The sequence below is a fragment of the Leptinotarsa decemlineata genome, unplaced genomic scaffold, assembly GCF_025532065.1.
Source record: "Leptinotarsa decemlineata unplaced genomic scaffold, Ldec_3_MD MMD2_tig00026328_RagTag_RagTag, whole genome shotgun sequence".
In the NCBI taxonomy this organism is placed as follows: Eukaryota; Metazoa; Arthropoda; class Insecta; order Coleoptera; family Chrysomelidae; genus Leptinotarsa; species Leptinotarsa decemlineata.
This window is the reverse complement of record NW_027412688.1, coordinates 30,950,621-30,969,711: the sequence shown is the minus strand read 5'-3', so window position 1 is coordinate 30,969,711 and position 19,091 is coordinate 30,950,621. Positions and strand designations below refer to the sequence as shown.

The 19,091-nt window shown below is 36.4% G+C and overlaps 1 protein-coding gene across 1 annotated transcript in view; it reads right to left on the bottom strand.

Annotated features, from left to right (window-relative positions):
• Sol1 overlaps window positions 1-19,091 on the bottom strand; it is a 425,973-nt gene that overhangs the window by 99,836 nt on the left and 307,046 nt on the right. Inside the window, exon 8 of the mRNA XM_074182744.1 lies at window positions 3,460-3,668. Coding sequence (XP_074038845.1) covers window positions 3,460-3,668 — 209 coding nt within the window. The remainder of the gene's footprint in view (window positions 1-3,459; window positions 3,669-19,091) is intronic.

The window sequence follows — 19,091 nt, the reverse complement described above, 5'->3', positions numbered from 1 at the left end:
CCCTGGTGACCCTGAATTTGATAACCTCACCTTGAAGAGTCGTAGTTGCAGTTCTGTTTACTAGCATAGCATAGATCCAGCCAGTTATGGTCGATTCTATACCCTTTCTAGCCAGATTTAGCTAGCTAGCTAACTAGATTTAGGTAGTGCATTGTCAAATGCTCCTTCAATATCAAGAAATACAGCAACCGCAATACAGCAATGTATCTGGTGTCAATGTGACTGGTGATTTCGATTGATAGTTGTTTCAATGTTGCTTTCTGGTTTAGTTTTTCCTTAGTGTAATCTGGTTCGGATTGTTTTAGCACAATAACTACTTTTTTTAAAGCAATGCTTTTTTATTTAAGTAATCCTTCGATTTCACTTTCCTGCCACTGGCAGAACTATTGACAATATTTCTCATTCACACTATCAACCTGCTCGGCCAATGGCGCCAATCAATGTCCTTCAATGCAATTTTCTATCAATTTCCATCCATCTATTGCGATGGAATTTCCAATCGCCCCCCATACGATCATTTGTTTGCTCCAATGAGCATCATTGACAATATTATTGATCGTCTAGGGACTTCTTTCCAGGCATGAGAAAGCTGTCCGCGTTTGCTAGGTTAAGTTAGGTTAGGTCCACAGTGAGTGAGTCTATTCGACCCCCACCGCAACCCGCAAGGACTTATTGTGGCCTCCACCTCTTAACACTCGACCAAATAAACTCTCAACGAAGTCGATTATTTTGTAAGATGAGTGGTCTTTCAGGTCAGATGGTGAGAGTACGGCTCTGTCGAACTCTGAAAACCTGATTCAGTCCCCAGCGGGGCAGGCACAGAGTATATGCTCTGCTGTTTCATCATTAATGAGGTATTCGAATAGTCAAGATGCAAGATTCATACCATGATACCCGCGACAACCTTCCCATATGAGGGTTTGTGCGCCTCTGGTTTTGGAGAATCATCACTTGAGTGCAAACGTTTGATAACCCGCTCATGAGGGGTTTGTTTCTCCACTCGAGACAGATTCTGTGTACGCCGCTCAAGAATTTGGTGCAAGGCGGTTCCATAAGGTACCCCGCTCTTGTGGAGACGACTTAGTCGTTTCGTGGCTGCACCACCAAACCTTTTTTTAAGGTAGAATTATTGAATTAGGAGTTGGAGAGTTGAGAAGCTCTCGCTCCTGATTTTAATTTACAGGGAAGTCAGTTAGAGTCGTGAGATCGACATCCATCTCCTCTGTAGACTCAGCGTCAGAAAGAATTTTCAAGTTTACTCTGTCCATAAAATTCCCACGAGTAGCTAGGGAAAGAAGGCCAATCACGGCAGAGCCCTGCATTACCGTGACGAAGCGATGCTACGACGAGAGGGCGCCCGGTATCTTGAAAGTTCCGTAGAAACAGCTGATAGGTTCAGTGTCATTCATCTTCTCGGCACGGATATACACACCTCAGGATTAAGCCATCGTTGGGATACCATTCAGTTAGGGAACAACAGAACCACAAGTGATTCTGTCATTCCCGTATCCAGCGGGGCTACGTGGAAGCAGGCATCCAATGGCCGGTTTGCTCAACCCCCACATCCCAAGTCAGTGCACTCGCCAAAAACAGTATGCACAGTGGTTCAGGCAGTGGGAGATGAACAAGGACAGCCAAGCCACTAACGTTAGATTGAAAACGTGTTTAAATGAACAATTTCAACGCTCTGTTGACGCAGTTTAGGTGCAATGAATCCGATTAATTACTGTTTATGAAACTTGGATACACCATTATACGCCCGAAACAAAATCGCAGTCCAAACAGTGTATTACGAAGGGGAAATACGCTTCATAGAAGGAAAAAAGTCCCACGAGTAGCTAGGAAGAGAAGGTCAATCACGTCAGAGCCCCGCATTACCGTGACAAGGCGATGCTACGACGAAAGGCGCCCGGTATCACGAAGGTTTTGTAGAGACAGATGATAGGTTCAGTGTCATTCATTCTCTCGTCACGGATACATATACCTTAGGATTGAGCCATCTTTGGGATGCCATTCAGTTTAGGAATAACAGAACCACAAGTGATTCTGTTATTCCCGTATCCAGCGGGGCTACGTGGAAGCAGGCATCCGATGGCCGGTTTGCTCAACCCCCACATCCCAAACTAATGCACTCGCCAAAAACAGCATGTACAGTGGTTCAGGCAGTGAAAGATGAACAACCAACAGCCAAATACTCTTGTTATTACTAAATATAGTGAGATAACTTTATTGTCTAGTAAAATGCGATATAGTTATTTCAAATAATTCACATGACACTTTGTTATGGAGTGAAATATAGAGTGTGTAGAATTGTTTCCTCATGTTTTATACTATCATGTCACATTGAAAAATTAGTTTTCAACTAATTTCTATTCAAATCATTCACTACCAGGTGCCGGAGATGCCAATGTTACTGAAATAGCGAAGATTGTGAAAAAGAGAGGAGTAGATTATCTGAGAGTGCACGAAACGAAAATTTCAATAGGGGTATTCGATGGAAATAAAGAACTAGGTAAGTTTATAAAAGCTTTTTATAACATCTAGGGTTATTCTTCAAGCAGTATCACGTTTGTAAAATATTTCTTTCAATTTATGAGTTAGGTACATCAAAACATTTCCTATATTTATCAATGAGAAAATGAAGTTGTCATATCTTCGTATTGTTCCAATTCCAGTTGATATTGTGTGATCATATATTCGTTTCATTTCAGGAGATACGATGAACAAACTGATAAACAACAACATAGATGAGATTTTTTCGGTCTAGAAAGTGATGGCGATAGTCATGGAGTTATTTCAATCGACCCCTCATCTAAAAATTGCACTTGGAGTTCTGAGATTTTTGTCGAATGAAGAGGCAATCACCTTCATGAACAATTATTTCGCAGACAAAAACGTCGTGTACTATTTGGATAGGTCACAGAGATGGGAGCATCGTTAAGAAACGTATGTAGAATTGAAAGAAGACTTTGTTGAAAAATAAAAAATTGTGAAAAAATGTCTCGTTTCTTTGTTAGGTCGAAAATTTTTCAAACTATCCATGTATAAATGAATGTATATAATTAGAAAAACGACATCGCGATAACCTGAGAACGGTGCATCTTGAGAAAAAAAATTGATATAATTTTTCTATCTACAAACTTCATCTGACTGTTTTTTTCCATTATCTCCCACCATCAAGTAATAAACACAAAAAACGGAAATTTGTGTCCTCTGATCTTTATTATAAAACAACACATAAGTGGAATTGCTGGAGATCCTTGATATTTCATTCATAATGACGCATAACGACGCTGGTAATTTTTGCAAACCCAGTCCTATTTTTCGTCTATTTTGTCTGAACTGTCTATACTTTCATAAGTTATTCATCGTTATTCATGTCTTAAGTCTTTGATATACTCACATATATATGATCCTGCTATTAAATATTGCCAGAGGTTTTTCGGACGAAATATTTACCTATTGAATTATCGTCGCTAGGCTGGAACTGGAATCTTGCTTTGAACCCTTGGCCAGGCCAATCAGAATTCGCAACGAATTCGATGAAGAGGTCAGATCCTGTCGAAAGAATTTCAATTTCGTTTCCTTCGTTGCACAGCACCGTTATGGATTGATCGGCGGCCGTCTTTCCATCGTACACTCGGATTATGTCGGCTCTATCCAAACAGCTGAAAATGAACGTGTGTGAGTAGATAAGCTGAGGGTGATAACTAGTTTGAAGGAATCGAGGGCGGTGGATAAGTTTTCAATTTTTCTATCAAAGAGTGATCAATCGAGAGTGGTGATAGGATCATAATATTTGTCGAGGAACATTAAACAGTGGGGTTTCATTGGGAAATTCGTAAACGTTATGGTGATATTAGGGCGGAATAACCCTACATTTAGTCAGTCCCGGATACTCTTTGAAATGTGTAAAAAACTTATTTTTTCAGAAGAGATATCAATACTTATTGATGGAAAACTTGTTTTTTGATGAGACGCCTTATATATTTCTCCATATTCCAATAAAACTCAAAATTACCCTTCAAAAAATGTAGCACACTTGATGTTTTGCTAGAGTCATCTTTGAAATACAGACCTATTAGGTTCTTTCCTGTAGACACACTTTGATCAAGTAGGCTTTGGAAGATGCGACGATAAAACAGAATGCAAATCTTTACTGGTATCGATTTAAGATTAAAGACGCTCTTCAATTAGTAGCTTTTGTTCAATTTTCAAACACATTCGCAACTAAGTATGAGCACAGATACCCCAATTGTTGATGTGGAAAATACATATTACTAAGTACAATGTATTAATGCCTGTAGAATATGTGATTAGAGTTGTGAAATCTGTAGGTCAACTTCTCTATGGTTTGTTTGTTTGTTTCATTTGAAAAAAATTAAGTATTCGTTTGATTGACGCGTGAATGATGTTCGATGTAATGTACCTATTGCGATTGTTTCATTATATAACCTGCATGTTTTTATTTATATGAACTGTATGTTATTTTAATGTGATATCTGTATACAATTTTTCTAGTGTTTGTTTTGTTCATGCTAAATGTTTTTATTCAAATTGACTATATATGATTTTATTATAATACTTGTATACAATTTTTCTGGTGCTTTTTTGTTCCTACTGAAAAAAACTTAATTTTTATATTTCATTCATTATAATCTATTGTATGATAAATTGATATAGCCCATGCACAGGTTTATCCTTCTGTGGGAATTATATTTATTTGTCGTTAACTAAGATTATTGTGTATTTCATATTGAATGGTAAATAAATATTATTATAAATTATGAAAAATGGGATATGATAGTATGTTTATACAAACCGGAAAAATGCAGAAGCAACAATCAATTTGTATTATGAGAGGTATCCAGAGAGAAGACAAACTTTTAGAGACATTTTCGCAAGATTGAATAGAAAATGCCAAAATTATATGAAACAAATAGGGATAAAGAGTTGGAAGAACTAGTCGTTTTCGGAGCTGTTGAAAATAACGTCAAAACGTTAACGCGAAATTTGAAAATATCAACAGGCATACCAAGAACCAACGTCAGGAGGATTTTGGAAAGAAACAAATTCAAGCCATACAGAACCAGAAGAGTTCATCAACTCAGACCAGGAGATTTTGAACGCCACATGTTTTTGTTGATACCTGAAAAGTTGTAACTAGGTGCATGATTTTTTGTTGGATTGAATTTGTTCAAACAAAGCTTAAATGAGCAGTGCCGGCATTTGCAACTGCTACAATTCTTATACTTCGACACAACAAAATCCTCATTTTTTTGTGAAGCAAGGAAGATTTGATTTAGTACCTGGGCAGGTGTAAAGTCATCGGCTCGTTCATTTATAATAGTACTCTCACATCTCAGAGATATTTAGAAATCTCAAGGCAAAATATGGAAACCCTTCTTGATGAATTGCCACCAATGAAGCTCATAAGAATATGTTTTCAACAAGATGGGGCTTCGCCTCCCAACACTTCAATTGTCAACAATTTTTTGGCTGCAAATTTTGGTGATAATTGGATAGTCAATCAAGGACCCAACCGTTGGCCGGCCAGGTCACCGAACCTAACTCCTATAGAATTTGACCTGTGGGGAAGGTTGAAAAATCTTATTTTGAAATTGCCGACCCATTCTAGATACGAATTGGAAGCGGTAGTGATGCTAAGTTATGCTTCTGTCTCTCCTGTAGGAGATGCTGGTTGACATTTCGGACATCTTCTCTGAAGGAATATATTACACGGTTTGTTCTTTGTCGTTATCATTATTATTGTTAAAGTTTCATTTATGAGTAGTAAATATAGTATAAATTGTCATCAGATTCATTGAAACTATGTGTTTTAATTGCTGCTGTGAAAAGCTTTCTCAACATTCGATAGCTACATTCGATAGCTAGGTCTGTATTTTAAAGATGACTCTACCAAAACATGTAATGTGCCACAGTTTTGGAAAGGTAATTTTCAGCTTTATTAAAATGTGCAGAGGAATATACAGGGTATTTCATTGAAAAAATAGTTTTCCATCAATAACTTTCACCATTGGATTCTACGTAAAAACGTGTTCTGGAAATGTTTTTATAGAAACAAGAAATTTCCGACAGGAAAAAACTTATAGCAATTTTTCGAAAATGAATATTTTCGCATATCGATATATCTATCGATGATAGATATCGATATGCGGTTTTCATCATTGAGTTTGCCATAAAATTTGACCTTCAGCCTTCGTGAGCCGTCTGTGAATGGATCAAAGTAGTTCTGAACAATTACGTTTGTGATGAGATGGCAATAGGAATTATTCAAAATGATGTTAACATGATCGTCATTTCAATGGCATATATACATACATACTAATAAAATATTTTGTTAAATTGATGGATGGTAGGAAATCATAATGTAGAAAAGAGAAATGAAACTTTCTATGGTTTTTACCACTTTTATTTGTAACTAAAGTTACTGCAGTTTCGTCCTATACGGACATTTTCAAACTTATACAATAAACTATATTGGATTTTTTTTTAGAGTTAATTTTATAATTAATAAACAACGATAAAAATAAAATAGAAACAACAATAAAAATTATTTGGCGCTCCGGGGTGACTTCATTGATTCCAGTGGCGCATTTGCTTTTTCAGCTGCAGGAAAACCCGGAAAAACCTGCAGCTCCACATCGTCTGAAGATCTTGATCTAAAAATATCCTCTCTCTTATAAAACAAAATGTAGGGTGTCTCCAGAGGCTCCAATAAATTCAATGCATCGCCAGAACACTTCGTGACACGACTATCGTCAAACTTAAACCAGTCCGTTTCATCTTTGACCAAGGCGTAATAATAACCAAATTCAACGCCAGAACCACAGTGAACAATGACTGCATGAATATTATAATAGTGGTCTGCTAGGTTGAAATGTTCATCTATTTCGAACCTTCCAAAGAGTTTCTTGCTTCCGTTAGAGGTTGAGTCTTGTTTGAAAATCATCAGTGTTATTATTAGATTGACTGGTGCCTCAGCTATACTTGTTTCCTTATAACAGTCAGTTAGTTTGATGCATGTTTGACAATACAGTCGATCATCACCTGTTAAAAAATTTCATTTTCAGATGATTTAACAATAAGCTTTGCACGGACTGGTTATTAGTCATAATAGGAAAAGTTCCAGAAATTCACATAAGTTTTCGGTACTTCTTGAACATTTACCAGCAAAAGATTTACAAACACAAGACGAGATGGGTAGTACGGAATCATTCAGTCCAGAGCGGTTAAGAGTATTGATTTTGCTATTGTTTTGCTCACGAAGAGTATCCAACAAGAACCCCAAGAATTCGGAAACAATCCTCTTGTTATCCTAACGAGTATATAGTGGACTGCAAAGACTCCAGGAAATCGGTTGGAGGGAAAGATGATACCTTCTTACGAAACTGCAGCTGCATGAACAGGTGTTTGAGTTTGATGAATAAGTAGGAAACATTTCCGTTCTCGTTCATCATTAAAACTTCATTCTTGAAATTCTTGTGAAATGCTATTCATGTAGTAAGTGTTTTCTAAATTATCCAATCCAATTTTCTTCTCTAGATTTTCAGGACAACTATCTACTGATTCGTAAGGAAGAACATGTTTCACAGAATCTTCATAAGAACCATTTCTTAAGCTCGATCGATCCTTCCAAGTGAAGAAGGGTTTCGTAGAAGGATCGATTCGGCTCTTGCTTCATGAAGCTCTTCCACTGAAAGGGAACCAGTTCTACGAGGACTGCAACTCATATTTGGGGGGCAAGAATGACCTGAGTCCACTGACCGCACTGAAAAAGAAGAAGGTGGATCAATCACTTCTGAATTAACCTTGATAGGAGACTGATGAATATCCACATATCTCGGCTTGTTTCGAAGTGGATTCAGTTCCGTACTGAAATTAGGGCAATGCATGATCTCATCAAAATCATGTAAAGAAGGAATAGTTCCAAGTACTGAAGCAGCATTGCCACGTTGAATAGCAATACTAATTCTTCCTATCAAAAAAGAGGTAGAACGGTGATCTTTCGTTGCTTGGCCTATTCTTCTTTCAAGTTCATGAACGAATAACAGAGACTCCGGGCCATAAACACCATATATTGGATTTCATAAATATGTCTCACACCGAATCATTTTTGTCCAGCAAATTGAAATACGCATTTTCTCAATCAACGAAAATCCGTATTAAATATTTAAAGATGAAAATTATCAGTAATTCAAAATGACGGTATTTCAGGCCCATTTTGAAGACATCATCTCAGGGAAGTGATAAAGAACAATTATTTCGATCCTTTTTGAAATGATTAATGAATTATGTATCCATGACCATCATTTGGAAGATGTTTGTTTTCGCACATTACATACACTTCAAAAAGAACAGAATTGAAATAGAAATAGTTTTTGATAAGAATGAAAATTCACCAAATTTTTATTGAACAAAGAAGTATATTAGTGAATACAATATATTCATCTATATATTTTACTTTCTCGAATACATTACTACTATTTCAACTAATCAGTTTCAACATGAGGTATTTTTATCCATTTTGACAATTGCGTTCATAATCTCTCAACATAAAACTTAGTAAACTCACAGCAATCGATTTTGTGGCATTGACTGCAAATTATCCCTTGACGATTATCTCTAAAACAGTATCTCTCCCTGCTTTGAGTGACATGTTCGTAAAAAATAAACTAGGCTGAGGATCATCCTTTCATGTAGCCCATATATCTATTCCCGCCTGGAACATACGAGTATAACGTAGACCGTTCTTTCGATTTATTTCCACATGAGCGGAAGAAATACGTCGGCCTGTTTGACAAGACGTATAACCTATAGTCAATCCTTTCTGATATTTCAATTTATACCCACAACGCTGCGAATCTCTGGCACTCTATTGATATGATCTGCTGTTTTCATTTCTCTCATGTAGGGTTGAAAAGCATTACCATCGTTACTTCCGCATAGTTATTCGGAATCCAAACCCAGTTCGTTTGGATTGAATTGAATTGGATTGAAAACATTTATCAATCACAACTACCACAGATTGGAAACAATACTGGATAGTTGACTAATTCACCATACTGCAATCACTCAAAACAATGTCACAAACTGTTGTTTCTGTTTCATCTTTCGTATTTGATGCTCTAGTTATGCTAAAAGATTGCTCATCATTTTGGTCGTCCTTCTAGGAATTTCCAGAACTATTTAGTAGGTTCATCTTAGTTTGTAAATGTATTGTTTGTATTGGATTCGTGGCTATAACACAAGCTTGGCTTAGATAGCCATGATCCTTCATAGATGTAAGTTGTAATGGTTTATATTTCATATTAATCTGAATTGAATAAAAAAAAATTCTCATATACATATTATTCCATTGAAAATGTTAAGGTCTGAGGAGGAATATCGAATATGAACCTCTTTCTTTTCTATCTTCATTCTCATTAATTTTAATATTTCATAACAATGATTTTTATGGAAATATGGAAAATGTCTTTTCTGTTATCAGCCGAAGTTGGTTCATTTCAAATATTTGGTCAGAAATACCAACAATCTCATCTAAACAGTTGCTTGATTTGCTGAATCCAAAATTTTACTTACATTTGGAACTGTTACTATCAGCACTGATTTCTGCAAAGTTTCAATCTTCCGTAGGCTTTCAAGAGATTTCTGAGTGATACTAGCAAATACGTACTGAATCACTTTTATCTTTTTGTTCGGTAGAGAAAAATATTCAGAAACGTACAAAATATATCTTTCGGATCTTTTTAACGTCTAGGTCACAGACGGTGTCAGATCTGGTCTGCCCACAATATCGAATGGCTCAAATTTTCAAATATCAACGACGAACAAGGTCGCAAGGCTTCTGCAATAAGAATCGGATTTACTCAGTTTATAAATCAGCCAACCAGGATTTTTGACAGCGATGGAGACTATGGTAGTCTTCTGGATCTATACCTAACAACCAATAAATTTACACAGTCACCGTAAGGTCTTCATTGAGCAGATCTTCTGATCACAAACACATTTCAGTGTTGAGCGAATTACCGATGGATGTTAGGGAACAATCTAAGCCGCGCAAAGTTTGGCGATACAGATAAGCTAAATGGAGGATCTTCAAGACCATTTCCATAATTTCCCCTGGCTAGATGTTTGTTTCAGCTCTAAAGATCCAACAACTTGTGCTTTCGAAGTCACGAAAGTTATTCTACCATCCATGAATGAATATATAACTTTTCCAATGAAACGAACTCTCAACGGCAATAAAAATTGTGAGCAAGTTGTCGCCTACAAAAATCTCGCCTACCGGCAGTGGCGCAAAAATCCCAGTGCCGAAAACCGAACTACGTTCGTTGAGGCTCGCAACAGCTCCAAATTTGGGATGAATAAAAGCAAAAAACTCCACAATCAGAGAATTAGGGATGAGCTGCTTGCCAATCCAAAAGGGCCTGGATCTTTCTGCTCGGTAGCTGAAGCTGTTGATCAGAACTTCATAAAAATCACAATTCCACCACTAACACAAGCGGATAGTTCAATTGCAACAATAGCCATAGAAACAACAAATCTACTTTGGCCACAGTCGATTTTCTGGGAACGGCGCCATATCAACATCAACAAGGCGTCTGGCCCTGATGAAGTGCCCGTCATCGTACCTACTTAAAACGTGCGCAAATGAACTCGCACCAGTGTTTTGCAAACTGCAAACAGTTCAGCATATTTCCAACCAAAAGGGGCAAGAAAAATCTTTCGAATAACTATAGACAAGTCGCTTTATTATCAGTGATATCGAAAACCATTAAGAAAGTCGTCAACCACCATATCCTCAAATATTTGGCAGGCTTCAACATCTTGAGCGATCATCAATATGGCTTTCGGAAACGAAAATCAACAGGCCTTCTTCTATCGTATAATAATAAAGGATAATAAAGGATAAGCTATTTTTTAAATCAACCTTACAAAAGTATACAATAAAAAAACTTTTTTTTGATTAATTAATCACTCCTAAAAATATAACCCCTTCAATTGATAAAAAAAATAATAATAACAAGTATAAGATAGAAGATAAATTAACCAATACAATAATAAACACAATAATAAAAGCTTGATTTAAAGAAATAATAATAAGGGTTATGCAAATATCGACATACAGAGCACCAATTACCAGGATTTAAGAAGGAGTTTCAAGCGTTTTTTAAATGTCATTAAATGTCATCGTGTAAAGTCTGAAGTCACTGGGCAACTTATTATACAGTTCAGCGGAAATATAGGAAAAACTACGAGTAAAAAGTGCCGAGTTGTGTTTGGGAATGACCAAGACAGAGCCATTTTGAGTATAATAGTTGTTAGTCTGGGAAAAACTAACAAGTCTATTATATAAATAATTAGGTTTATTTGTTAATAGTAATTTATGTGTATTTGTGAGGATATGTAGAGTGCGTAGTTTTTCAATCTTCAACCATCCGGAGTCATCAAACCTACTAGTGATGTGATCAAATTTACGTAAACCGAAGGAAAATCTCAAACAAATTCATTGGAGGCAAAGAGAGTCGTATTGAGTAAGTGCTGGTCCATATATGCAATCGCAATATGATCATTTAGAAAAAATTAAAGTTTCGCAAAGCTTAAGTAGAAAGAATATCTCTATTGGGAAAAATTTGTCTCAGAATGTTATAAGATGTTTTACAAAGATGACTGATATGTTTAGGAAATCTCAAATCGGAGTCAATCCACTAACCTAAGTTTTTGCATTCAGAAGTGAAAGGCAAGGCAACATTATTCATGTGGATTTGATGAGGTTGGAAATCAGGCTCCTTTTAGATTTGGGTCCAAATAACATATATGATGATTTTATAGCATTCAATTTCAAGTTATGTGTGCACGAGACATTATACAGTGGATTGATATATCTGTTTAGCTAGTTAAAAATAATGAGGATGAAACATCCAAATTCGAGAAATCAGGAGTATATAAATTAAAGTGTGGAACGTGCCCTAAAGTATATATTGGTCAAACTGGCAGGACATTCAGGAATCGAATCCAGGAACATCATAAGAGCTATGTAAATAAGAAAACAAGTTCAACATATTCAAATCATCTTCTAGAAGAAAATCACATCTTTAAAGGAAAGTTCGAAATTTTGCACATTGAAAATAAAGGTTTGAAACTGAATCATTTGGAAGCAATGGAAATTAATAAACTTAAAAATTCAAACATTCTAATGAATGACCAACTAGATTTGAATAGATCATCATTATTGAACTTGTTTTCTTAAAAACCGAGGAAGAATTATTATTGATGTAGATGTGAGGCAATATGTTTCAGGTAATCATAATTGAGCAGGTACGAGATGTAGAGGTCCAGGTAATTTCTTACAGGTAGTCTCAATTATGGTTACCTGTAGTATATAAATATGAATGTAAGGATAATTTGATGTATTAATCACTTGAAAAAGCTAATGTATAGCGAAACATGTTGTGATATATTTTTTCAATAAAGTTTGTGGAGATCAAATCGTTTAGGTGTAGTTCTATTTATCAGTTCTTGTGCTTCCAGGTTGGCTTCCGGAAAAGATAAGTAAATTTGAGTGACATCAGCGTAGTGATGGATATTGCAAAAATTAATACATTTGTAAAAATCTGAGAAATAGATGTTAAATAAGAGAGGTCCAAGAATGGAACCTTGTGGAACTCCAAATTTGGTATTCAGAACTGCAGATTTCGAGTGATCAAGGCTGATACACTGAGTTCGGTGTTCCAAAAAGCTATCAATAAGATCTACGGCACATTTATCCAAACCAAAGTGATTTAGTTAATTGCATAAAGGACTGCGGTCGAAGGTATCAAAAGCTTCATTAAAGTCTAATAAAACTAGACATGTATGTCACGCATATTTAGAATAATGCAATCGAGAAACATAGGGAATCAAAAGCTGTTGCGCTTGATATTTCTGAGGCCTTCACAATCATGTCGCTGGAATTGCAAAGGCTGCTTCTCGAAAGCTTGGAACACTGCTCCAAACCAGAAAGCTGTACACAACTCATCAACTCTTGATGCTTTATAAAGTTCAGATCAGACCTTTTTTGGAGTATTGTTCTCATGTATGGAGCTCTGCCCCCAAACATACCCTGGAGTTGCTGAATTCTATCCCGAAAAGAACCATTTGCCTGATTGAGGACGCGAACATCACGTGCAACCTTGATAACCTTCTATATATACTTTCATGGTATGTGTTCAAGTGACTTGGCATATTTGATTCCACCAAGAGTGGTACATATCAGGAATACGCCATGGACTATGGCTGCTCTTCCATCTTGTGTGGAATACACTTACAGAGAAGGTTTTTCAATCTCCAGCAATTCAAATCCAATGTGAATCGCTACTTTCGCACAGGCACCGCTGTGAGTGCGCTTCAAGGATTTTCATGTAGGGTTTGTGAGTTGTGCTTGAAAACAAACGGCAACGGTCGAAGTGCTTCACCAGACTGAGGCATGAAGTACACAGGAATCCAAACCATTTGAATGGGAAATCAAATCATTATCCGCGACAAAGGGGTTATCAAAACTCTGGTGGAAAGGGCAAGACCTGTTTGCGAACCGGAAGGACTACAAGAAAAAATGTGTTATCTGAAGACAGCGGTTTTTGGTAACGCATTAACGAGCTCGAAATCAACCGAGCCTCACCACCCATACAGAACTAATCTGCGATGACTTTTATGCTCTACATGAGCAGTGTGGCGAAAGAAATTGGAAAGATCCCAGCAGAACATGCAGTTAGGGCAGTTTTCAAGCCCACAAGAATGATAGAGAATAGTCTCACGATAGCAAAAGACCCCAGGAATCCATTTGGTATTTCAGGAGTATACCAAACACCGTGTAGTTATGGTTCGTTCTACATCGGAACCACGAGAAGAAACTTTGGAATGCGTTTGACTGAGCATGTGAGAAGTGTCCTCTCTCAGAGGGTAGTAATGAGATTGTCAAACGCACGCAAGTTCTTGATATAACCGGAAGTTACTATTCGAGGCTGTTCAGAGAGGCAAAAGAAATACATGAACACAAAAATAACTTCAACCGTAAGCCAAAACATCAAGTTATGGATGCCAGCACTTCATAACACAGATATTCTTCACGAACACATACATTCATTGTATGAATGGAAATTAGTATTTATTGAAGCACATGAAGCACATACTTGCTTCGTTTATATCTGTCACACCCTCTTCATAATCAATTTCATAACACAAATGAAAGTAAAATATTCAACAAAGTATGAAAGAAAATTTTATTTGGAAAATGTTTACATCCTTTATATAAATATTTCTGTATATTCACCTGCGTTGTGAACTAGTTACCATTATTCAGCTTGACAATATTTTTGCATTTGTGTTTTAACCAATCCTACATACATATATGTCATTGAGTGGATATGAATGAAATGAATATTCCAGGGTGTGAAGGTATATTTTATTGCAAACGGGTTATCCTAAATCATAACAAATGTGTATCATTATTATCATCAAACCAAAAATTGAGCTGATTGGGCCTTATTTTAATAGAATCTGCGAAGTTCGAAGAGAAAATCTCTATATTTATTCCATTTTTCCTAGTCGTTTCGGGCAATAAACATCTTACCTGAAGCTGATACGAGGAATATAATTTTTCTCTGATGGATGAGAAGAACCACATCAGTATTAGCTTGCATGAGCCTGAGGGTGTGAAATGAATAGTTATTTTTATCTCCTGAGGTTGCGCCGGTCGTACCCTATCCCCCGAAGAACCAATACATTCGGAAGTGCATTTCGGCATTATCAACCAATGACCTCTCCCCACGCCGTGGGGTAAGTGATAATTTGGTCCAAAAATCATGTGCCCTAATAGCGCAGTGAGCCAAGAATGACATACTTCTGCATTTGTTCGGCCAAGATTTAAGCCTTATTGCACTAAGCCGATATGAAACTGAGATTTGAGAGTAGAGGGGGTGTCATTTCACCAAGGACTCCAATAATAAAAAAGCATCATGACAGGGTGGTCTTGATAGTGTCTGTGGAGCTCGAAGAGATGATCTCGATATTTTATTCGTTTTGCCTCCTCTTTTCGGACAATATTCGTTTTGCCAGGAGCTGAGAACTTCACGACAAATATTGTCTTGTTCTGATGGTCATAAACAACTACATCTGGCGTATTAGCTTCTATGAGCGAATTGTCTCAATGGATTCGGCATTTCTCAATTGAATTCGTATTATAAGTTGTTAACAAGCATCTTATAGACACGAATACTCACCAAAGTTGAACAAGTGTTCGAACGGATACATGAACAGAGAGGGTCGAAGAGGTGAGTCGCTGAATGTGGAGAGAACTTGCTCATCAATAGATCTGTAACGCAGGACTCGATACAATATAAGCGTAACCTCTCTATGGCCTGGATCGATTACCGTAAGGCATTTGATACAATTTCGCATGAGCTCATCTTGCATTGCTCAGATGCCTTGTGGTACCCGACAAAATAGTGAGATGTATTGAAAAACTGATACCACTCTGACGAATTCACTTCACCATAACATCTGGTCAAGCCAGAATCCAAACAGGGTGGGTCACTTTCAGAAGGTGTGTATTTCAGGGCGATTCCGTCAGTCCCCTTCTCTTCTGCATCTCACTATTGCCATTATCCGTTGCCCTCAGAAATACTCGAGGATATAACTGTGGCACCCCCGGAAACCGAAGACACAAAGTCATCCATTTGTTTTATATGGATGATCTTAAACTTTATGCCTCTGGAGAGAAGGATCTCCATCACTTCTTGAGGATGGTGGAAGAGTACACGCATACTATCGGTATGAAATTCGGGATAGACAATGTGCAATGGTCCATCTCAAAAGAGGACGATGCGGGGACTACGGAGAAGATTCGCAGCTCATAGATGGAAGAATGGAACCTATACCATTTGGATGCCGGAGAGACGTATACTTACCTCGGGGGTGGGGGGGGGACAACGCCACTCACAAGAGGTAACAGTAGTGAAGAACTCTCTCCGCGGCAAGTATCAGCACACACGGATCTGGTCATCGTAATTGTTGGGGAAGAACAAAGTTGTTGCAACAGATATGCTTGCCATTCCAATCTTACTCTACTCGTTTGGAGTAGTGAAGTGGACTCGAGAGGAGCTGTATCAATTCGATGTTAAGACCCGAAAAATTATGCATTTCTATAAGAGTTTGCATCCCAAATCGTCCGTTCTACGGTTGTAGTTCCATCGACAACAGGGATGCCGTGGACTTTTGAGTTTGAAGTGTTTACATGACGAAATAGTACTGGATATGGCCTCTATGTCGTTAGAAGTTCGGAACAATTATTATTATTTTCATTATTATCATTATCAATATCAATATATATTATTATAATTGAGTCATTGCAGTAGAACTAACCCCTTAGGACCTATAAGAAATTAAATTTTCATTCAAATTTCAATCAAAACAGAGTTATTTGTATCATCATCAAAAATATCAATATTGTTGCTGATTTTTCTGAAAACCAATTTTTATTCAATTTCCCAGCTAACAAACGAACTAGGTATAGATCTGTTCGCCAATTTATATTCCAAGTGAAAATATGTTTCGCGAGTTCTTTTGACAGCAAAGATAACTGAGTGAAATGTGGTTGCGACTGATGTACGCCATTACGGAAATGTTGGTTTGTCGTATGGAATGTAGAAATGTAGGAATCAAAAAGTAGAGAAAGTTTATTTCGCAACTTTGGTCAAATAATCAATTACTTAGAGTTACTGACTCTTCAGTTTGAAGTTCTGAAGTTATGCCTAAATGATGCCGGATCCCATATTTGGTTGAGAGTTGTATAGTGTTCAACATAGTTCATTAAAAAAATACTAGAATTTTCAAATTATCGTTATTTCAGCTGATAATACGAAATATTTGGTGTTTATTGGATCTTTCTGCACTATAGCTCCAATTATGGATTATATTTGTCTTAGTACCGTATTCAGCACCAAGTTTTTCCAGATCATGTACTAACGTCTAATCAAAATACCGATCTGGAGGTCTACATCTCTATCATAATCAAGCACCTGGGATCTGTGTTTTTCTTAAGGATCAGGGCAACCTGAGACACTTACTATCCCTTCCTTTCATGACAGGTAATTAGAGACATCGATAGTTTTCCTGGTGTCGGTGATTCTCTCTGCTGTTAGATACCTATTATTATCTCAATTTTTTCTCGGTAGACTATTCAACTTTAATTTGTGTTCTCTGGTATCTTTTCTGGAATTTGGTGGAATTTGTTAGAATTTATGTCTTTTGCCGTTCACGATAATCCTTTTACCCCAACTGCTGTAAATGTAGAGACGATTCGTTCAAATTCATTGATTTTTTTGTCGCTCTCTCTCTCTCTCTCTCTCTCACACATAATTCCAGCGAATTTATTAATGAATTGTTCAATTAAAATACTTCTTTTCTTCAGAACTTTGCATTTAAAGGTCTTCAATGATATTGGACGCACGTAACTTTTCCATTGACAGTTTTGTCTAGAAAATTGGTCCAAATTGATAAATTCGTATTATCTGTCATAAGAAGATGTTTTCTGATAAATTCGAGGGGTTTCCGATGTGTTTCAGTATAATCTTTGCTGGAGAATAATTCGATGGAAAATTGTAGGTCCGTTTTTTGTGACGGCCTCTTGGATGATGTTCATGGCTCTCATTCTATATTATTCTTTGGATGAATTTGACCTCACAAATAGCGCAACTTGCCAGTAGGCTTAAGTAATTGCTTACTGATCATGAATCTAGAGAGATTCATAAGCTTGAGGTGACAATGTTCAATGAAAATAGTATTTTTGATTCTACGTTAACAGTAATTTCTATTTTCAGTTTATACGTTGTTTCATTTCTTTTCACGATACCGAATGAATAATACAATGAACTTGTATTTTGTTACATACAATGACCAAGTTTGCTTATTACTGTAACTGATTGTAATAAGGAAATAAGGGATGCTCCTAGGTTGAAAATTGGAAATTAATTCAAGGTTGCTCAAAAAATACAATAATTGTTAATGGTTTCAGTAGGATTTCGATGGCAAATGAATGAAAGATATTGCTCGTTTCATTATTATTGGCAGATTATTATTTTTCGATCTTATCCGTCCACCACATTTTTATACAATAACTCGAGCTGAAGTATTTTGAAAAGATTATTCCGGTATCTGGAATTTCAGTGAAAGACCAATTTAGGATAATCTACTTACCGACGAACAATGGGCTTTCGTATATTCGTTCATTAAAAAATCTCATTTGATAAAATTTACTGGAGTTTTTTTGTGCATTTTCAGAGTAATATATTTGCAACGAATAGTAGTTCACTGTTAAAAATAAAACAATTTTTGGTAATCTTCCATTTACTTGCATTAGAAAATATCACATCATATTCTGCTCGATCACGAAAATTGATGAGTTGGACCGGTATTAATCAATTTCCAATAACCAGAATTCGAAACTGGAGTTTATGGAGGAGCCTAATTTTTATGTCAAAGAAATCACATATCGATAAAATTTCAGTCATGAATTCGATAATACAAATTCCATAAATTAAATTGAGACAGTCTTTATTTTCACCAACTTGAAAAAAAATGATTTCATATAAGATGTATAAGTGATTCAAATTGTATTACAGAATATTTGAGGCATGGAAATAATTGACATATAACACCCTACAATATAATTTCAAAAACTGCACCTCACGATTCGATCTCTACAAACTTTATTTGAAAAAATATACAACATGTTTCGCTAGCACAGAAGCTTTCTCAGGTGTATGAATACACTTGTACGATTGAAAAATATGCTTTTTATCAGCTCGAAAAGAATCATGTAACATAAGATTATTATATGATGTTTTCTATCCCTCCAAATCTTTCAAGCATGGAAAAATGTATACATGAAATCCCTATCCTGTTTGGATAAAGGTCCTCATATATATCTTTCGAATTGTTTTTGAAAGGATCAGAACCATTGGTCTTTTTACATTTTCCAATTGATATCATCAATATGGACCAATATCGACCAATATGGACTGGGATTGGGT